Below are 15,799 nucleotides of genomic sequence, written 5' to 3'. Positions count from 1 at the left end.
ACAGGAGGGCTTTTTAAAGAAAAACTAACAGGTCTGTGAGAGCCAGAATTCTTACTGGTTGGTAGGTGATCAAATACTTATGTCATGCAATAAAATGCAAATGAATTACTTAAAAATCATACAATTAGATTTTCTGGATTTTTGTTTTAGATTCCGTCTCTCACAGTTGAAGTGTACATATGATAAAAATTACAGACCTCTACATGCTTTGTAAGTAGGAAAACCTGCAAAATCGGCAGTGTATCAAATACTTGTTCTCCCCACTGTACATACAGTGAGGGGAAAAAAGTATTTGATCCCCTGCTGATTTTGTACGTTTGCCCACTGACAAAGAAATGATCAGTCTATAATTTTAATTGTAGGTTTATTTGAACAGTTAGAGACAGAATAACAACAAAAAAATCAAGAAAACGCATGTCAAAAATGTTATAAATTGATTTGCATTTTAATGAAGGAAATAAGTATTTGACCCCCTCTCAATCACAAAGATTTCTGGCTCCCAGGTGTCTTTTATACAGGTAATGAGCTGAGATTAGGAGCACACTCTTAAAAGGAGTGCTCCTAATCTCAGTTTGTTACCTTTATAAAAGACACCTGTCCACAGAAGCAATCAATCAATCAGATTCCAAACTCTCCACCATGGCCAAGACCAAATAGCTCTCTAAGGATGTCAGGGACAAGATTGTAGACCTACACAAGGCTGGAATGGGCTACAAGACCATCGCCAAGCAGTTTGGTGAGAATGTGACAACAGTTGGTGCGATTATTCGCAAATGGAAGAAACACAAAATAACTGTCAATCTCCCTCGGCCTGGGGCTCCATGCAAGATCTCACCTCGTGGAGTTGCAATGATCATGCGAATGGTGAGGAATCAGCCCAGAACTCCACGGGAGGATCTTGTCAATGATCTCAAGGCAGCTGGGACCATAGTCACCAAGAAAACAATTGGTAACACACTACGCCATGCAAGACTGAAATCCTGCAGCGCCCGCAAGGTCCCCCTGCTCAAGAAAGCACATATACAGGGCTGTCTGAAGTTTTCCAATGAACATCTGAATGATTCAGAGGAGAACTGGGTGAAAGTGTTGTGGTCAGATGAGACCAAAATCAAGCTCTTTGGCATCAATTCATCTCGCCGTGTTTGGAGGAGGAGGAATGCTGCCTATGACCCCAAGAACACCATCCCCACCATCAAACATGGAGGTGGAACCATTATGCTTTGGGGGGTGTTTTTCTGCTAAGGGGACAGGACAACTTCACCGCATCAAAGGGACGATGGACAGGGCCATGTACCGTCAAATCTTGGGTGAGAACCTCCTTCCCTCAGCCAGGGTCGTGGATTGGTATTCCAGCATGACAATGACCCAAAACACACGGCCAAGACAACAAAGGAGTGGCTCAAGAAGAAGCACATTAAGGTCTCCAGACCTTAATCCCATAGGAGCTGAAGGTTCGAGTTGCCAAAACGTCAGCCTCGAAACCTTAATGACTTGGAGAAGATCTGCAAAGAGGAGTGGGCCAAAATCCCTCCTGAGATGTGTGCAAACCTGGTGGCCATCTACAAGAAACGTCTGACCTCTGATTGCCAACAAGGGTTTTGCCACCAAGTACTAAGTCATGTTTTGCAGAGGGGTCAAATACTTATTTCCCTCATTAAAATGAAAAATCAATTTATAACATTTATGACATGCGTTTTTCTGGATTTTTGTGTTGTTATTCTGTCTCTCACTGTTCAAATAAACCTACCATTAAAATTATAGACTGATCATGTCTTTGTCAGTGGGCAAACGTACAAAATCAGCAGGGGATCAAATAGTTTTTCCCCCTCACTGTGTGTGTGTGTGTATATATATATATATAAAAAAAATTTTCTTCTAAAAACCTGTTTTGCTTTGTTACTATGGGGTATTGTGTGTAGATTGCTGAGGATTTGTATTTATTTAATTGATTTTAGAATATGGCTGTAATGTAACAAAATGTGGAAAAAGTCAAGGGGTTTCCGAATGCACTGTATATTAAAAATAATGTTAAAAAACGAATCAAAAAGAAAAACAAAGGAAGTACGTAAAAATGACTTAATCTTTAACCCTCATTTTACTTCCTGTCATCTTTAGGTCATAGCACAGCCGATGACCTTTCCCACCACGTGAAAAAAAACAATCAAATTGTAAACACTTCTCCCCATGACCTCTCACACGGCCAAAAGCAATCTTCTCAGACTCGGCAAAGCCCTTTACTCAGATTAGGATGTGTGTGTAGTAATCTCTGCAGGGTGAAGCAGCTGGAGCGTGTGTGTGTGTTTGTGCAGAGCAGGTGTGTGTGTGTGTGTGTGAGTGAGAGAGTGCAAGAAAGAGTGTGTGTGTGTGTATTTGTTGGACAAAACAAACAGCTTTTTGTGTGTGTGTGTGTATAACCAGGATTCTATCAAACCTTTTTATGCGAGTAAAGTACATGGTTGGATAAAATAATTCTGGACAGGCCAGACAAGGTGGGATGTTTTTGTGTCTGTAAAATATATTATGCGAGAAATGGTGGTGGAAAGGCCTTTATGTGCAAATATTGATATAATAACAAATCATATTGAAGTAAACTTGGAGTCACGTGATGATATGTTGTGTGGTCCTCCCACTATGACTCGGGACAGCATGCAGTTTATTAGGATACAGAATAAATTAAGTTGTGGTGAAAGTGCACAGTGATGAGCTTGATGCTCCTTTCCTATTAATATCGAGGGTCTTATTCTGGTGACATGATGATCGATACTTGCTTGCAGTTTGACAAATAAAAATAATCTTGCTCTTTTGTCCAGAATAATCTCATCATGTAGGTAGCCTACACGCACTGTATCTGCGAGCGGTTGGCTAGAGCGCACGTGCCAAGACCAGAGTGGTCACATTCGCTATATAACGCAACAGTTTTGGTGACAAAACCATCAATAGAGTTGAAAATGTACGATGGAGTATTGCTGGCACTCAGAATTTTTTTTTTTTTATAGCATTATTACGAGATAATTCAATAACTTCTTATAACCAAATAATCCATTATCTCGTTATTACGATAAAGATGTTATAATGAGAAAGATAACGTTATAATGAAAACGATCACGTTATAACGAGAAAGATGTCATTATTACAAAATAATACGCTTGCACATTATTATGAGAAATAGTATTTATTATGATGAAATGTTAGCATAAGCTACTTGGCTTCCTCTCATGCACAAGTTGACATTATGGCTGGTTTGCTTGAGTTGATCAACTTTTATTTTCTCCTCTGAGGCATTGAGCGATAGTGTCATTGAGCAATATAGATGGTGTTGTCATTAGTTAACCTACATTGCGGAGAAATCTGTGTTATCTACGGCTCTACAACAGATGGAAAAAACAAATTGGACGTCCTTGACATAGTTATTCCTTCTTGATCAACTGGACTGACATGGGAAGCTTCATGGATATAAACAATGCAACTCAAATGCATCCAATCGGGATATGTGGTGACTCAAAACACAGGCGTTTACTTCACATTCTAGAAGTCCATGGACTGCGCATTTGGGCGGAAGTCTCTGGGAATGAGATTAGCTAGCTAGCTTACCTTCACAACCAAGAGGACATAGAAGAACAGCTTAGGTAAGTGTCCTTTTTGTCTTGTAAATTCTAATTTGGAAGGTGCACTGAAAAAATTAGCAAGCATGATATCATTTCTAGCACAACCAACTAGTTAGCTAGCAAGCTATACCTGAATGATGCACTGAAATTAGCAACTCTCAAGGATATCGCTATGGTAGCTAGTTATGGTTATCCTCAAGAACAAGCAAGCCCCTATCTGAGAAACATGTCCGATTGATCGAGCGTACGCAATGAGAGCTGATTTAATAAAAAGTGCATTACAGTGGTTTTGGAATACAACGACATTGCAAAAGGAGTCAAATAATTAGTAGGAAAACATTCAGTCATAATTTTGATGTTGCCAGATTGACTTTAGATGCAGTAAAACGTCTGCTAGCTAAGATTGAGGGGAGACCAACTCGGATTTCAGCTAGCTACCGTTAGCATTGCTAGCTATTTTAGATGAAATTTGCTAATGACAACATTGCCATCCATTTGACGACATGATCATGATGGCAAAGTTGTTTCCTACTAAATATTTGCCTACTTTCGTAATGTCATATTTCCAGGTTTTAGACAAAACAGTCGTTAGCCTCAATCACTTAGTGTGTTGTGAAATCTAATGCATGTATTGTAACGTTTTTTAAATCGTATAACTGCCTTAATTTTGCCGGACCCCAGGAAGAGTAGCTGCTGCCTTGGCAGGAATTAATGGGGATCCATAATAAATTCAAATACAAAATCTATCACGACTTTTGGGCACCACTATGGCGCTGCCGGCAGAGGGTGGCTTGAGAACAGTCATAACAATGGTGGAGTTCGTTTTGCATGGCACGGTGCCCCGGGTGGGCGCCATTGGTCCTTAAGTGAAATCTCCACCAACCTGGCCATGCAAAACAAACTCCACCAATGGCATAACGCGACCCAGTGACGGAGGTGCAACCTACGAATAGCAACATTTGTTTTGCATTTGTCTATTTTGCCCAGCTTCCAGACTGTGTGTGTGTGTGTGTGTGTGTGAGTCTGCCTGTCAGTCTGAGTTCCAGATGTGGCTGGAGGAGTGGTTGTGGCCATTGCTAGGAGCTCATCATCATTAAGTTAATCTATAACAGCTGATACAAGTATCCTATATTAGATACTACTACAGTGCTAGCTAGTACATATGGATTTACAGTACTAATCATATTTCATTAAAGTACAGGGTCCACAAGAGAACAATCCTAATAAGGTAAGATCATAATGAATACTAGTATTTATGGACAGAGTGGACCTGATCCTAGATCACCACTCCTACTCTGATGGCGAATTCTCTCTCTCCCTCATCCTGGACCCCACCACATAACCTTTTGGTCTAGCCAGGTGAATCAAGAGCGTCACCCTGGCCCGGCCTGGCTTTGGCTTCCAGGTGGGTCACAGTTATCATTCCCTTTGCTTCCACCCACCTCAATTATCTACTAAGGGCTTCACATTCTTATTTTCTACACTGAGTGTACAAAACATTAGGAATTACTTCTCTTTCCATGACAGACTGACCAGGTGAATCCAGGTGATGATCCCTTATTGAGGTCACTTGTTAAATCCACTACAATCAGTGTAGATGAAGGGGAGGAGACAGGTTAAAGAAGGATTTTTAAGCCTTGAGACAATTGAGACATGGATTGTGGGTGTGTGCCATTCAGAGTGTGACTGGGCAAGAACTGAGAGGATTAGATTATCTGCCCAGGGTAATCCCGGTGGGAGGAGTTTGCACCGGGTGAAAAGTGATTGCATTCTTTTTATAACCTGTGGGAGGCAACCCGTCTGTCTAGAGAGACTACCATCCGGTACTGGCTAACAAACAGAAAGTTCCAGTGGTTTTAATCTTGTAATTTAAAGATAAACTTGTAATAAAATCATATATTCATGATAAATTGTTGTCGGGTTCATTGTAATGCTCAGAACTCAATATCCAACTCAATAGGTAGCCTGTCACAAACCTGTCTTCCTATGGTGTTCCCCCTCAGTAAACAGGAACTGCCATAATATGTAACCCTATAGGCAGCAGGTGTTACATAGTTATATCGATCAAATCAATCACATTTATTTATAAAGCCCTTTTTACATCAGCAGATGTCACAAAGTGCTATACAGAAACCCAGTCTAAAACCCCAAACAGCAAGCAATGCAGATGTACAAGCACGGTGGCTAGGAAAAAGGCAGGAACCTAGGAAGAAACCTACAGAGGAACCAGGCTCTGAGGGGTGGCCAGTCCTCTTCTGGCTGTGCCGGGTGGAGATAAGAGTACAGTCGTGGTCAAAAGTTGGTCACAGATACCACTTTTCTCTCCTCTTGTGCTCTACGGTCGTGGTCAAAAGTTTTGAGAATGACACAAATACTAATTTTCACAAAGTCTGCTGCCTCAGTTTTGATGATGGCAATTTGCATATACTCCAGAATGTCATGAAGAGTGATCAGATGAATTGCAATTAATTGCAAAGTCCCTCTTTACCATGAAAATGAACTTATTCCCCCAAAAACATTTCCACTGCATTTCAGCCCTGCCACAAAAGGACCAGCAGCCATCATGTCAGTGATTCTCTCGTTAACACAGGTGGGAGTGTTGACGAGGACAAGGCTGGAGATCACTCTGTCACGCTGATTGAGTTAGAATAACAGAATGGAAGCTTTAAAAGGAGGGTGGTGCTTGAAATCATTGTTCTTCCTCTGTTAACCATGGTTACCTGCAAGGAAACACGTGCCGTCATCATTGCTTTGCACAAAAAGGGCTTCACAGGCAAGGATATTGCTGCTAGTAAGATTGCACCTAAATCAACCATTAATCGGATCATCAAGAACTTCAAGGAGAGATGTTCAATTGTTGTGAAGAAGGTGTCAGGGCGCCCAAGAAAGTCCAGCAAGCGCCAGGACCGTCTCCTAAAGTTGATTCAGCTGCGGGATCGAGGCGCCACCAGTGCAGAGCTTGCTCGGGAATGGCAGTAGGCAGATGTGAGTGCATCTGCACGCACAGTGAGCCGAAGAGGATGGCCTGGTGTCAAGAAGGGCAGCAAAGAAGCAACTTCTCTCCAGGAAAAACATCAGAGACAGACTGATATTCTGCAAAAGGTACAGGGATTGGACTGCTGAGGCCTGGGATAAAAGTCATTTTCTCTGATGAATCCCCTTTCCGATTGTTTGGGGCATCCGGAAAACACCTTGTCCGGAGAAGAAAAGGTGAGCCATACCATCAGTCCTGTGTCATGCCAACAGTAAAGCATCCTGAGACCATTCATGTGTGGGGTTGCTTCTCAGCCAAGGGAGTGGGCTCACTCACAATTTTGCCTAAGAACACAGCCATGAATAAAGAATGGTACCAACACATCCTCCGAGAGCAACTTCTCCCAACCATCCAAGAAAAGTTTGGTGAAGACCAATGCCTTTTCCAGCATGATGGAGCACCTTGCCATGAGGCAAAAGCGATAACTAAGTGGCTCAGGGAACAAAAAATCGAAATTTTGGGTCCATGGCCAGGAAACTCCCCAGACCTTAATCCCATTGAGAACTTGTGCTCAATCCTCAAGAGGCGGGTGGACAAACAAAAACCCACAATTTCTGACAAACTCCAAGCATTGATTACGCAAGAATGGGCTGCCATCAGTCAGGATGTGGCCCAGAGGTTAATTGACAGCATGCCAGGGCGGATTGCAGAGGTCTTGAAAAAGATGGGTCAACACTGCAAATATTGACTCTTTACATAAACTTAATGTAATTGTCAATAAAAGCCTTTGACACTTATGGAATGCTTGTAATTATACTTCAGTATACCATAGTAACATCTGACAAAAATATCTCATAACTCTGAAGCAGCGAACTTTGTGAAGACCAATACTTGTGTGTCATTCTCAAAACTTTTGACCAAGACTGTACATGGCCATTTAAGGCAAGATTGTAATTCAAGATGTTCAAACATTCATAGATGACCAGCACGGTCAAATAATAATCAGTGGTTGTAGAGGGTGTAACAGGTCAGTACCTCAGGAGTAAATGTCAGTTGGCTTTTCATAGCCGAGCATTCAGAGGTCGAGACAGCAGGTGCGGTAGAGAGAGCGAGCGAGTCAAAATTAGCAGGTCGGGGACAAGGTACCACGTCCGGGGAACAGATCAAGGTTCCATAGCCGCAGTCAGAACAGTTGAAACTTGAGCAGCAGAACGACCAGCTGGACTGGGGACAGCCAGGAATCATCAGGCCAGGTAGTCCTGAGGCATGATCCTAGGGCTCAGGTCCTCCGGGAGGGGAGGGAGAGAGAGAATTAGAGGGAGCACACACAGGACACCAGATAAGACAGGATAATTACACCAGACATAACAGACAGACCCTAGCCTCACTGCACATGGACTATTGCAGCATAGATACTGTAGACTGAGATGGGTGGGTCCGGGGACACTGTGGCCCCGTCCGACGATACAACAGGATATAACCCATCCCACTTTGCCAAAGCACAGCCCCCACACCACTAGAGGGATATCAACAGACCACCAACGTACTACCCTGAGACAAGAATGAGTATAGCCCACAGAGATCTCGTCCACCGCATGAGCCCGAGGGGGAGCAAAACCGGACAGGAAGATCACGTCTGTGACTCAACCTACTCAAGTGACGCACCCCTCCTAGGGACGGCATGGAAGAGCACTAGTAAGCCAGTGACTCAGCTCCCGTAATAGAGGCAGAGGCAGAGAATCCCAGAGGAGAGAGGGGAGCCGGCCAGGCAGAGACAGCAAGGGCAGTTCGTCGCTCCAGTGCCTTGCCGTTCACCTTAGCACCCCTGGGCCAAAACTCCACTCAATCATAGGACCTACTGAAGAGATGAGTCTTCAGTAATGACTTAAAGGTCGAGACAGTCTGCCTCTCTCACATGGATATGCAGACCATTCCATAAAAATTGAGCTCTATAGGAGAAAGCCCTGCCTCCAGCTGTTTGCTTCGAAATTCTAGGAACAATAAGGAAGCCTGCGTCTTGTGACCGTAGCGTACGTGTAGGTATGTACGGCAGGACCAAACCGGAGAGATGGGTAGGAGCAAGCCCATGTAATGCTTTGTAGGTTAGCAGTAAAACCTTGAAATCAGCTGTAGCCTTAACAGGAAGCCCATGTAGAGAGGCTAGCTCTGGAGAAATATGATCAAATCTTTTGGTTCTAGTCAGGATTCTAGTGGCCGTATTTAGCACTAAATGAAGTGTATTTAGTGCTTTATCCGGGTAGCCGGAGAGTAGAGCATTGCAGTAGCCTAATCTAGAATTGACAAAAGCATGGATTAGTTTTTCTGTATAATTTTGGGACAAAAAGTTTCAGATTTTTGCAATGTTACGAAGATGGAAAAAAGCTGTCCTTGAAATGTTCTTGATATGTTCATCAAAAGAGAGATCAGGGTCCAGAGTAACATTGAGGTCCTTCATAGTTTTATTTGAGACGACTGTACGGCTATCAAGATTAATTGTCAGATCAAACAGCAGATCTCCTTGTTTTGTCAGAGTTTAGAAGTAAAAAGTTTGCCACCATCCACTTCCTTATGTCTGGAACATAGTATTCCAGGGTAGGCAATTTTGGGGCTTCACCATGGTTCATCGAAATGTACAGCTGTGTGTCGTCCGCATAGCAGTGAAAGTTGACATTGTGTTTCCGAATGACATCACCAAGAGGTACAATATAGTGAAAACAATAGTGGTCCTAAAACGGAACCTTGAGGAATGCCGAAACGTGCAATTGATTTGTCAGAGGACAAACCATCCACAGAGACGAACTGATATCTTTCTGACAGATAAGATCTAAACCAGGCAAGAACTTGTCCGTGTAGACCAATTAGGGTTTCTAATCTCTCCCAAATAATGTGGAGATCGATGGTGTCAAAAGCAGCACTAAGGTCCAGAGACATATTGTACAAAACCCATTGAGTCGATGATGGCTCCGAAAACCTTTTGGAGTGGGTCTGTGGACTTTTCCATGTGAATATTGAAGTCAAGAAAAATTTGAATATTATCTGCCATGACTACAAGGTCCGATAGGAATTCAAGGAACTCCGTGAGGAACACTGTATACGGCCCAGGAGGCCTGTAAACAGTAGCTATAAAAGTGATTGAATAGGCTGCATAGATTTCATGACTAGAAGCTCAAAAGACGAAAACGTTGTTGGGTAAATTGAAATTTGCTGTCATAAATGTTAGCAACATCTCCGCCTTTGCGGGATGCGCAGGGGATATGGTCACTAGCGTAACTAGGAGGAGAGGCCTCATTTAACACAGTAAATTAATCAGGCTTGAGCCATGTTTCAGTCAGGCCAATCACATCAAGATTATGATCAGTGATTAGTTCATTGACTATGACTGCCTTGGAAGTGAGGGATCTAACATTAAGTAACCCTATTTTGAGATGTGAGAGATCACAATCTCTTTCAATAATGACAGGAATGGAGGATGTCTTTATTCCCGTGAGATTGCTAAGGCGAACACCGTCATATTTTGTTTTGCTCAACCTAGATCGAGGCACAGACATGGTCTCAGTTGGGATAGCTGAGCTGACTACACTGACTGTGCTAGTAGCAGACTCCACTAAGCTGGCAGGCTGGCTAACAGCCTGCTGCTTGGCCTGCACCCTATCTCATTGTGGAGCTAGCCCTGCCTATGTTCATTGATAAGATGAGAGCACCCCTTCAGCTAGGATGGAGTCCTTCACTCCTCAGCAGGCCAGGCTTGGTCCTGTTTGTGGGTGAGTCCTGGAAAGAGGGCCAATTATCTACAAATTCTATATTTTGGGAGGGGCAGAAAACAGTTTTCAACCAGCGATTGAGTTGTGAGACTCTGCTGTAGAGCTCATCACTCCCCCTAACTGGGAGGGGGCCAGAGACAATTACTCAATGCCGACACATCTTTCTAGCTGATTTACACGCTGAAGCTGTGTTGCGCTTGGTGACCTCTGACGGTTTCATCCTAACATCGTTGGTGGCGACGTGGATAACAATATCCCTATACTCTGTATACTCGCCAGTTTTAGCACCATCTTCAGATTAGCCTCCACGTCGGTAGCCCTGCCCCCTGGTAAATAGTGTATGATCGCTGGATTATTATTTTTATGTCTAATATTGCGAGTAATGGAGTCGCCAATGACTAGGGTTTTCAATTTGTCAGAGCTAATGGTGGGAGGCTTTGGTGGCTCAGACCCTGTAACGGGTGGAGGAGAGACCTGAGAAGGCTCAGCTTCTGACTCCGACTCTTTGCTTAATGGGGAGAACCGGTTGAAAGTTTCTGTCGGCTGAATGAGCGACACCGGTTGAGCATGCCAACAGCATTTCTTTCCAGAAGCCTTGAGAAAATTGTCTGGCTACGGGGACTGTGCAGGGGGATTTTACAACTATCTGTACTTACTGGTGGTACAGACGTTGTTTCATCCTTTCCTACATTTAAATTGCCCTTGCCTAACGATTGCATCTGAAGCTGTGCTTGCAACACGGCTATCGTCACCATAAGGCGATAGTTCTCCTGTATATTATGAGTACAGCGACCGCAATTAGATGGCATAGTGTTAATGTTACTACTTAGCTTCGGCTGGTGGAGGTCCTGTAGAACCATGTCCAGATAAAGCGTCCAGGGTGAAAAAGTTGAATGAAAAAAGTTGAGCGAGGAAAAAACTAAGACGTTGGTAAATGTATTAAAAGTAAAAACCGAAATGTTTGGCAGATAGCTAAGTAGCAACAAACAGCACAATAGCACAGAGACAAATCCGGAAGTTGAGGGCCCACAATGGCCATTAATGTATTCTGTAAATATAATTACAATACAGAAATTAATTTGTCTTTAGTGAAGTTCTGTCAATATTATGTTGGAAACCATATTCACGGAAACCTAGTTGCACACTGCTTATAAAAATTGTAACCTGTTTTTTGAACACAAGGGCTTTTTTAGGACAAGAATGACTGTGTAACCTTTAGGACAATGTCTCCACAGGTGGTCCACTCTGTCCATTTAATACTAGTATTCATTATGAGCTTATCTTTTGCAAATTCTTAGTCTGGATTGTTCTCTTGGGTGAAAGTGGACCCTGTACATTAATTAAATTGGATAAGTACTGTAAATCCATATGTACTAGCTAGCACTGTAGTAGTGCCTCATAAAGGATACTTGCATCAGCTGTTATAAACTTCATGATGATGAGTTCCTAGCAATGCCCACCACCACTCCTCCAGTCACATCTGGAACTCCAAGACAGATAGACAGGCTGGCAGACACACACAGTCTGATAAACTGGGAAAACAGACAAATGCAAAACACATATTGCTATTCATAGGTTGCACCTCCGTCACAGGGTTGCGTCATGCCATTGGTGGAGTTCGTTTTGCATTGCCCGGTGCCCCGGGTGGGAGGAGATGTCACTTAAGGACCAATGGAATGGTCTAAATTTACTAAACTGCGCGCACCTGGAGCACCGTGCCATGCAAAACAAACTCCACCATTGTTATGAACATTCTCAAGCCACCCTCTGCCAGCGGCGCCATAGTGGTGCCCAAAAGTCGTGATAGATTGAGGCTAATGACTGTTCTCTAAATTACACTATAGTGGCCTAGAAATACTACATTGCTAAAGTAGGCAAATGTTTAGTAGGAAACAACTTTGCCATCATTATCATGTTTTCATTAGCTAACAAAGTTCGTCAAAAATAGCTTGCAACGCTAACGGTAGCTAGGTAAAATCCGAGGTCTCCCCTCAATCTTAGCTAGCTAGCTAACGTTATACTGCATCTAAAGTCAATCTGGCGACATCAAAATGATGACTAAAAGTTATTATTTGACTCCTTTTGCAATGTCGTTGTATTTCCAAGCCATTGTAATGCACTTTTGAAGAAATCAGCGCTCATTGCGTATGCTCGATCAGTCGGACATGCTACTCAGATAGGGGCTTGTTTGTTCTTGAGAATAGCCATAACTAGCTACCATAGTGTTCCCCTCGATAGTAGCTCATTTCAGTGCACCATTCAGATACAGCTTGCTAGACTAGTTGGATGTGCTAGAAATGATATCATGCTAGCTAATTGTTTCAATGCACCTTCCAAATGTGAAATTACAAGCCAAAAAGGACACTTACCTCTTCCTCTATGTCCTCTTGGTTGTAAAGGTAGCTAGCTAGCTAATCTCGTTCCCAGAGACTTCCGTCCAAATGCGCAGTCCATGGGTGTCTAGAATATTAACTAAACGCCTGACTGTGTTTTTGGTCACCACATGTCCTGATTTTATGCATTTAGGATGCATTAGTTCGTATCCATAAATGTTGATCAACTCAAGCAAACCGGCCATAATGTCAACCTGTGCATGAGAGGAAGCCAAGCTTGCCAGGTAGCCTGTGGTAACATTTCAGCATAATAAATACTTTCTCATAATGTGCAACCTGATTATTTCGTAATAACGACATCTTCTCATTATAGCGTTATCTTTATTGTTATAACGTTATCTTTGCCGTAATAACAAGATAATTGATTATTTTGTATAAACCTAGCTTGTGTGTGTGTTTCAAACATTGCCAGTCTTTCACCTCATGTCAGGGAGGGGATGTTATTGTACCTGCATGTGGTCGGCAACGACTTCCAATATGGATAGTGGTCTGCATACATACAGTATAATGGAGACAATTAGTAGCTTTCAGTAATGCTATAAAATAATGACTTCATTTTCCTTTATTGTCCCCATGGCAAGATTCTTCCCTATGCTGACCTGGATGCATATTTATTGTGTATGTATTACTGTTACATTTCAGTGTCTAGGATTGCCATGTGGGTATATACAGTACCAGTCAAAAGTTTGGACACATCTACTCATTCAAGGGTTTTTCTTTCTTTTTACTATGTTCTACTTTGTAGAATAATAGTGAAGCCATAAAACTATGAAATAACACATATGGTATCATGTAGTAACCAAAAAAGTGTTAAACAAATCAAAACATATTTTATATTTGAAATTCTTCAAATAGCCACCCTTTGCCTTGATGACAGCTTTGCACACTCTTGGCATTCTCTCAACCAGCTTCACCTGGAATGCTTTTCCAACAGTCTTGAAGGAGTTCCCACATATGCTGAGCACTTGTTGGCTGCTTTTCCGTCACTATGCCGTCCAACTCATCCCAAACCATCTCAATTGGTTTGAGTTCGGGGGATTGTGGAGGCCAGGTCATCTGATGCAGCACTCCATCACTCGCCTTCTTGGTCAAATAGCCCTTACACAGCCTGGAGGTGTGTTGGGTCATTGTCCTGTTAAAAAAACACATGATAGTCCCACTAAGCCCAAACCACATGGTATGGCGTATCGCTGCAGAATGCTGTGGAAGCCATGCTGGTAAAGTGTGCCTTGAATTCTAAATAAATCACAGATAGTGTCACCAGCAAAGCACCCCCACACCATAACACCTCCTCCTCCATGCTTCATGGTGGGAACTACACATGTAATCCTTTCACCCACACCGCGTCTCACAAAGACACGACGGTTAGAACCAAAAATCTCAAATTTGGACACATTTCCACCGGTCTTATGTCCATTGCTTGTGTTTCTTGGCCCAATCAAGTCTCTTCTTCTTATTGGTGTCCTTTAGTAGTGTTTTTTTTTAGCAGCACATCGACCATGAATGCCTGATTCACACAGTCCCCTTTGAACAGTTGATGTTGAGATTTGTTTGTGACTTGTATTATGTGAAGCATTTATTTGGGCTGCAATTTCTGAGGCTGGTAACTAATGAACTTATCCTCTGCAGCGGAGGTAACTCTGGGTCTTCCATTCCTGTGGCGGTCCTCATGAGAGCCGGTTTCATCATAGCGCTTGATGGTTTTTGTCTTAAATGGATGGTTCATGTCTTAAAGTAATGATGGACGGTCATTTCTCTTTGCTTATTTGAGGTGTTCTTGCCATAATATGGACTTGGTCTTTTACCAAATAGGGCTATCTTCTGTATACCCCCCCCCCCCCCCCCACCTTGTCACAATACAACTGATTTGCTCAAACGCAAATTAACTTTTAAGGCACACCTGTTAATCGAAATGCATTCCAGGTGACTACCTCAAGAAGCTGGTTGAGAGAATGCCAAGTGTGTGCAAAGCTGTCATCAAGGCAAAGGGTGGCTATTTGTAGAATCTCAAATATTAAATATATTTTGATTTGTTTAACACTTTTGGTTACTACATGATTCCATATGTGTTATTTCATAATTTTGATGTCTTCGTTTTATTCTACAATGTAAAAAATAGTAAAAATAAAGAAAAACCCTTGAATGAGTAGGTGTGTCCAAGCTTTTGACTGGAAGTGTATATTTTTTTTACTTGAACTTGGGTAGCACTTTAGTACAAACTAGGGGTGTCAAACATGCGGCTCTGGGGCAATGTTCGGCCCACCACCTGATTTACTGTGGCTCTCTCTTACAGTATAATCCCAACACTAGCACACTGGATTATTTGACATTGTTTGATGTTGGGATAAATATGAATTCCTACAAAAGCAACTAAAAGCAGGTGTCGTTGCATAGGCAATGTTTTGTTGACATCGTTTTTTCCCTCCCATCATTATGCATAAATGTCATTTGACTCTACTAAAATGTATTATTACCTACATACACATTGCATGGCAACAACTGCAGACCAAAACCCACTCACGGATATGAAATTGCACACGTACAAATCTCAAGTTAGGATTCAGCCCCAAATCACCTAAAACCTTTGAAGTTATAGTACGCTATCGGTGTCTTCCGTCCTACCTGCAGGGCAAGGGCCAGCCTGATGAGGTCCACAACCACCTCCTCATTGGCCAGCTCAATGGTGAGCACGGCCAGGGTAGTGAAGAGCAGCTCAAAGTTCTTGTGACCGTTGTCCTCCTCCTTACAGCCCAGGTAGATGTGACGGTACAACTGCTGCCCATGCTGAGAAGAGAGGGAGGGAGGAAGGGAGGGATGGATAAATGTGTAGATGGATGGAAGGAAAGAAGAAAGGAAGAATGATTGGGTACATGGATGGATGAAAGGGTGGATGGATGGGTGGAGTGAGAGACTAATTCTTTTAAATATACAATCTACTTGAAATGAATAACTTCATATTCTTGGACCTGTAATTTACCAGTCCCTCAATATGTTCATATTTAGTACATATTTTTTGGTAATATACGGTACACAAATGCATTTCCCAGAATTGAATTCCACAATCGG

At 42.6% G+C, this 15,799-nt stretch overlaps 1 protein-coding gene across 2 annotated transcripts in view; it reads right to left on the bottom strand.

The window, feature by feature from the left end:
• Positions 1-15,799, bottom strand: part of efr3a (EFR3 homolog A) — a 289,375-nt gene that overhangs the window by 45,549 nt on the left and 228,027 nt on the right. For both annotated transcript variants that reach the window (XM_084139708.1, XM_084139709.1), the window contains exon 16: positions 15,356-15,517. In XM_084139708.1, the coding sequence (XP_083995834.1) occupies positions 15,356-15,517 (162 nt within the window). The remainder of the gene's footprint in view (positions 1-15,355; positions 15,518-15,799) is intronic.

The sequence above is a fragment of the Coregonus lavaretus genome (genome assembly GCF_964263955.1).
Source record: "Coregonus lavaretus genome assembly, chromosome: 23".
In the NCBI taxonomy this organism is placed as follows: Eukaryota; Metazoa; Chordata; class Actinopteri; order Salmoniformes; family Salmonidae; genus Coregonus; species Coregonus lavaretus.
This window is presented reverse-complemented; position numbering and strand designations above follow the sequence as displayed.